Source organism: Lithobates pipiens, unplaced genomic scaffold, assembly GCF_037356315.1.
Source record: "Lithobates pipiens isolate NorthernLeopardFrog02 unplaced genomic scaffold, aLitPip1_a1.2 Scaffold_8, whole genome shotgun sequence".
Taxonomy (NCBI): Eukaryota; Metazoa; Chordata; class Amphibia; order Anura; family Ranidae; genus Lithobates; species Lithobates pipiens.
The window spans coordinates 644,951,311-644,958,245 of NW_027507903.1; the positions used below are offsets into that span (position 1 = coordinate 644,951,311).

The 6,935-nt window shown below is 47.3% G+C and overlaps 1 protein-coding gene across 1 annotated transcript; it reads right to left on the reverse strand.

The window, feature by feature from the left end:
- Positions 1-1,276: 1,276 nt before the first annotated feature.
- Positions 1,277-3,733, reverse strand: LOC143961652 (E3 ubiquitin-protein ligase TRIM39-like). The gene has a single exon (XM_077470973.1). The coding sequence runs from the start codon at positions 3,714-3,716 to the stop codon at positions 2,139-2,141; it is 1,578 nt and encodes a 525-aa protein (XP_077327099.1). The 5' UTR covers positions 3,717-3,733; the 3' UTR covers positions 1,277-2,138.
- Between the last annotated feature and the right edge of the window lie 3,202 nt (positions 3,734-6,935).

Sequence of the window (6,935 nt, forward strand, 5' to 3'; positions counted from 1 at the left end):
ATCTCTTCTTATTCAGCAAAGTAGTGCAGAGTGTGAGACCCGGAGCAACCAATCAGATAGTGTGACTGTTAGCAGCACTTTGATGTATATTGGTGTTCAGCGTGTTCAGGGCCACAGAAGGGGTAGAACCGGCCCTCCTGTATGGGGTCTGGGCAGCTTTATGGGACAGTTCAAAAAGCTGCTGATCACAGCCAAGAGCCCCACCATCTCCCCCACAGTACGGATGACTTCTCCTTCTCTCCTTCTCACCAGCTGCTGCAGGGGGAGCCACAGGGGGATCAGTTTCAGAGATTGGCCCCCCACTGCTCTGATCAACCCCCTCCTGTCCCCAATCTCCATTCCACACAGCTCTAATCCCATGGTGGCCCTCTTCTCTCCACAGCTCTGCCAGCTTCTCCTCCTCTCTCCTGCTGGCTGTCAGCTGCTGTGGGCACACAGGGGGACCAGTAAATATGTGATATTTATCAGCCCCTTCTTTTTGTGAGTGAACACAGTGCGTGATTGATAGTGATTACTTCTGTGTTTATTCATAACTGAAGCATGATAAACTGTGCTTACTATGCTTCGGTTGGTGAATGAACAGTAAGCCTCTGTACAGAACACTTTCTGTTCATTCATTTCCTGCAGCTTCAGCTCCAGAGAAAGAAGTGGGGATTTCTGTCCTCAATCTCTTCTTCTGCCTAAAGAGTGTATCATCAGAGGTCTGTATGGACCCCTGATATTTCACAAAAGCCCCTCACACACAGGGATGTTAAAAAATGTAAATAATAAAACAAAAGTAAATTGTAAAAAAAAACATAATTAAGGGTTCATTCCCACAGGTAGTCTGGCTGCATGAATTTGTTCATGCGGCTGAAGCCGTGTTCAGGGCCATACACCTGACCCCACACACCCATCCAGGCTGGGGGGTCCCTGTCAGGTAATGTACGGGGCCCCATGATCTCTAACAGCAGCCCTGAGTGTGTTCTCCAGTCTCACCCTCTCTGTCTTCCCGTATATTCTACATATTACCAGCCTGATGTGTGCCGTGTCTCTGTAAGGTATTGTCCTCTCTGGTGGGGAAGATGATGGAGAGACCGGAGAACATGCTGCACAGCAATATACATCTCAGTGCTGATAACAGTGACACCAACACTATTATATTACTGATACATTCCATTAAAGTCTATGCCAAGCTAAGAACTTTTCTTTATAGTATTGGATGGAGTGAGGGAGGATTAGAACCCCTGTTGTGTTTTTACTGCTATCTGGGGATTCCCCTCACTTCCTGTCCTACTGACAACATTGTACCGGGCAGGAAGTGAGACGAAATCAGCAAAGGGGACCCAGACATACATTTTTAGTAGAATAGGGGAAGGCCTAGAGCCCCAGTCAGATTTTATTATAATTGTGGAGAGCGCCCCTCACTTCCTGCTTGGTAAAATGGAGACCTGGATAGCAGTAAAATCCTGATAGGGGTTCTAATTCTCCCCCACTCCATCCAGAACTAAGAAAAGAAAACATTATGGGTGGACATACACTTTAATGATACATCACATTTTATTATCTTAGCAGTAAATCTCTAGATCCCTTCTTCATATATTTCCTCTGAGATTGTTACATTTCTTTTCATCTCTATTTAGTATAGATTGTATGGAATAGGAGGAGGAAAGAGAGGAGAGGGGACCCCATCCTATCCAATCACAGCGACCGCACTGCACCCCGCACAGAGCGACTGCATGTGGGGGAGAGGCAGGGAATAGGGGGAGGGGCCAGAGGAGGAGATTGGTGATGTCACACACTGTGATAACTTTCTGTTTAATGATTACAATGAAAGTAATTGTCATGAGATAGATAGATAGATAGATAGATAGATAGATAGATAGATAGATAGATAGATAGATAGATAGATAGATAGGCCACACCCCTCTTTACTGACAAATAGGAACATGTGATTCACTGTTACTCCAGTAACTGGAGAGATCTCCTACCCAATCACAGGGAGTGACAGAGGGAGAAATCACAAATAGAAGAAAAACCTGCAGGGCACTGACTGAAGTCCCACCCACTGCTTTATCCTATTGGCTGAAAATTCTACCAATCCCACTATCCATCCTTGTGACATCACCAGTCTCTGGGCAGAGTTCTGACTATTACTATTATTCCCTATTCCTCCCACAGATCTTTATACAACCTTCCCATATACGTATCCCAGCATGGAGGGGCTCAGTGAAGGTGGTGGTGAAGGTGTGGAGATGTCGGATCGGGTCACACAGATCATAAAAGGAGATCCGTCCGACCTCATAATCCAGATCTATCCTGACTCTGTTACTGGAGATATTGGAGGGTAAGAGGATCCATTTCCTGTCATGTATCACCTTATACTGATCACCATCCCTGTACAAACCCCAGGACTTCTTATTATATCCAATCAGTGACTGCCCTCCCCCTCTCCTGTCTATACTGGGGTAACACATCCCGACTCTCCATCCATCTGATCCCCCGACATCCACTTCCCAGTAATGTCTCCCTGAGGAGAAACTCCGACTGCTCAACACCTGATAACAATTCTGAAATCTCTCTGGTGTTTCTGGACGATTCTGTTTTCTATGTGACCTGGATACAGTTTTCCTGTCATCTGATATATGGAGAATATTATGAGCTGTATTTACATCCAGTAATATGTCTGCAGCTCCCTGTATATAGGAGGATACATTTACCTCTCTTATTATATCAGATAATGTGTGTAATGTGTGTGATATCCCATCTACATCCAGACCCCCTCCATCATGGAGGAGCTCCTCATGTCTCTCTCTGTCCTCATTATCTCCATCCTCAGTATCACACAAGTCACCTGTGTCTGATTCCTGTAAGACAGTCAGTGGATCCGTCACGTTACACAGCTCCTCAATGTGACGCAACTTCCTGGACAGCTCCTCCTTCTTTATTTCCAGATCCCGGATGGAGATGGAGATCCGCTCTGCCCTCCCAGAGATTTCCCTCAGGACTCTCTTCTCCAGGTCTTCCAGACGTCTCCTGAGATCTCTAAACAGGACAGTGACTCTCTCAGTGTCACCAGCTGCTTCTTCTTCTACTTTCCTCCTGTGTTCCTGCAGACTCTGGACTCTTTCCTCCGTCTCCTCTCTCTTTATCAGAAGTTTCTGCAGAACATTCCTCAGTGTCTCCTTCTTCTTCTCAGAAGCCTCATCCAGTGACTCCATCTCATGTCCTTTATGTCCTCCAATCATACAACAAGACACACAGATACAGGTCTCATCCTCAGTGCAGTAATACTCCAGGATCTTCTTATGGACGGAGCATTTCCTGCTCTCCATGGACAAGGTGGGGTCACATAAGACGTGTTCTGGAGACTTTTTGTGGACTCTCAGGTGTTTATCACAAAGAGAAACCTCACAGAGCAGACAGGATCTAACAGCAGGTACAGGAGAGTCCACACAGTAAGTACAGAAGACCCCGGACTCCTCCTGATGTGGCTGAGCAGACAGGAAATTCCCCACTATGTTACGTAGTGTTATGTTCCTCTGCAGTGCAGGCCGATCCGGAAACTTCTCTCGGCATTCAGGACAGGAATATCCTCCAGACCCCTCCTGTGTATCCAGCACACGATCAATACAGACCCGGCAGAAGTTGTGTCCACATCTCAGGTTTACAGGATCTGTATAAATGTTCAGGCAGACGGAACATTCCAACTCGGCTCCCAGGTTAGCAGACGCCATCGCTGACAGCAGAAGAGAGAAATGAAAGTGAAAATCTCTGACACCGGAGAAGAATGCAGTTGGGAGGGTCACTTCCTCCTACACATGGCGAGGCTGATCCAGATCAGTACTGAAAAGGAAGGTTTTTTTTCCCACAGTAGTAAAGATAATCAAACCTCCCAAATTTGAGAGATTTTCAACTGCCCCTGATCTCATCCAATGTTATCTTATGTGTACATGTACACAGGTTTGTTTAACCACTTCAGATCCGCGCTATTGCCAAATGACGGCATTAGCGCGGACCTACATTTCCAGGACTACGTCTATTGACGTCGTCCTGGTTACGAGCGGCCTGCGCGCCCCCTGAGGGGCGCGCGCGGCGCGCTCTGTGATCGGCGAGTCCGTGAGACTCGCCTGATCACCGATCCGTGTAAGGGGTCGATCCCGACCCCTTATCACGTGATCAGCTGTCAGCCAATGACAGCTGATCATGTGATAGAACGGAGCCGGTAATCGGCTATTATTCCTCCTCGCGCTGACAGCGCGAGGAGAGAAAAAAAAAGCCGATCACCGGCGGCCGTGATCGGGACATCAGTCCCGATCACGGCCATCAATACAAGGGACCACCTGCCACCTGCCTGTGCCCACCTGCCTCCCGCAGTGCCATCCTGAAGTAAAATAAAAGAAAAAGTAAGTGCCCCCCGTTAGTGCCCCCTGTCAGTGCCCATAGTGCCCACAGTGCCACCCACAGTGCCACCCACAGTGCCACCCACAGTGCCACCCCACAGTGCCACCCACAGTGCCACCCAATCTGCCTCAAAGGTGCTGCACCCCAGTGCCGCCCATCAGTGCCCAGCAGTGCCGCCCATCAGTGCCCAGCAGTGCCGCCCATCAGTGCCCAGCAGTGCCACCTATCAGAGCCACCTATCAGTGCCACCTATCAGTGCCCATCAGTCCCATCTATCTGTGGTACCTATCAGTGCCCATCCGTGCCACCCATCCGTGCCACTTATCCGTGCCACCCATCCGTGCCATCTTATCTGTGCCCATCTTTGCCCATCAGTGCCGCCTTATCTGTGCCCATCGGTGCCGCCTTATCTGTGCCTATTAGTGCCGCCTTAACTATGCCTATCAGTGCCCACCAGTGCAGCCCATCAGTGCCCACCAATGCAGCCCATCAGTGCCCACCAATGCAGCCCATCAGTGCCCACCAATGCAGCCTATCAGTGCCGCCTAATCAGCGCACTTCAATGAAGGAGAAAAATGACCCGTTTGCAAAATTTTATAACAAACTATTAAAACATGATTTTTTTTTTTTTTTTTTTTTTGCATCTTTTTTTGTTTGTTTTGCAAAAAATAAAACTCCGAGCTGTAACTAAATACCACCAAAAGAAAGCTCTATTTGTGGGAAAAAAATGATAAAAATTTCATTTGGGTACAGTGTTGTATGCCCGCGCAATTGTCACTCAAAGTGCATCAGCGCTGAAAGCTGAAAATTGGTCTGGGACTGAGGGGGGTTTAAGTGCCCAGTAAGCAAGTGGTTAACCACTTTCAGACCGGACCATTTTGCTGGTAAATGACCAGAGGTCTTTTTACACTTTGGCACTGCGCTGCTTTAACTGGTAATTGCGCGGTCATGCAATGTTGTACCCAAACAAAATTTGCGTCCTTTTCTTCCCACAAATAGAGCTTTCTTTTGATGGTATTTGATTGCCTCTGCGATTTTTATTTTTTGCGATATAAACGTAAAAAGACCGCAAATTTTGAAAAAAAATGATATTTTCTACTTTTTGTTATTAGAAAAATCCAATAAACTCAATTTTAGTCATACATTTAGGCCAAAATGTATTCAGCCACATGTCTTTGGTAAAAAAAAAGTCAATAATTGTTTATTTATTGGTTTGCGCAAAAGTTGTCACATCTACAAACTAAGGTACGTTTTCTGGAATTTACGCAGCTTTTAGTTTACGACTGCCTATCTCATTTCTTGAGGTGCTAAAATGGCAGGGCAGTACAAAACCCCCCCAAATGACCCCATTTTGGAAAGTAGACCCCCTAAAGGAAATTGATAAGAGGCATGTTGAGCCCATTGAATATTTTATTTTTTTGCCTCAAGCGATTGAATAATGACAAAAAAAAAATTTTTTTTTTTTTTTTACACAAAGTTGTCACTAAATGATATATTGCTCACACATGCTATGGGCGTATGTGAAATGACACCCCAAAATAAATTCTGCTGCTTCTCCTGAGTACGGGGATACCACATATGTGGGACTTTTTGGGAGCCTAGCCGCGTACGGGGCCCCGAAAACCAAGCACCGCCTTCAGGCTTTCTAAGGGCGTTACAGTTTTGAAGGCCATAAAATGCCAAGATGGCACAAACCCCCCCCAAATGACCCCATTTTGGAAAGTAGACACCCCTAAATTTAGGGGTACACTAGTGAGACTAGGTAATAAATGGCGGGTGCCCTGAAACTATAAAAAAATAACTAACCAACCAGCGTCACCTGTAACAGTTATATGGTGATCACTGGTGAAAGGGTTAACTAGGGGGCAATCAGGGGGCTTTATGCGGTAGTATATGGGGGTCCCTGGCGCTATAAAAAGCTGCGGCGAACCTAAATACCTACCTGCCTAACTAGCGTCACTTGTGACACTAATACAGCGATCAGAAAAACGATCGCTTATTAGGCTGGGTTCACACTGGAGCGATGCGGGAACGCCACGAATGCGCGGCGGGTTCCCGCATCGCATTGCCTCCCGGCGGCAGTTCACACTGCCCTATGCGAACTGCTGGGAGTGTCAGTGAAATGTTAATGACACCCCCAGATCAGTTCGCATATCGCAGTGCGATCTGCAAACTCGGATCGCATGGTGTGAACACCCATGCGATCCGATTCTGCTGCGGGCCAAAAAAAGGGTCCCGTGCGAATTTGCGGCGGGTGCGGCGGGTGCGGCGAATGGCTGAACTCGAATCGCACAGAGATCGGATGTGATTTGCACTGCAGTGCGGTGCGAATCACATCCGTTCTCAAACCGCTGCAATGTGAACCCAGCCTTAGTGACACTGGCGACGGGGGGTGATCACGGGGTTAAACCTTTATTGGGGGGGTTAGGGGGGTACCTTAGAACTAAAGGGGGCTAACCCTAACTGCCCTAACAGTTATTAGTCACAAATGACACCCGCCGGGTGATCAGGGGGTTAAACCTTTATTAGGTAATAAATGGCGGGTGCCCTGA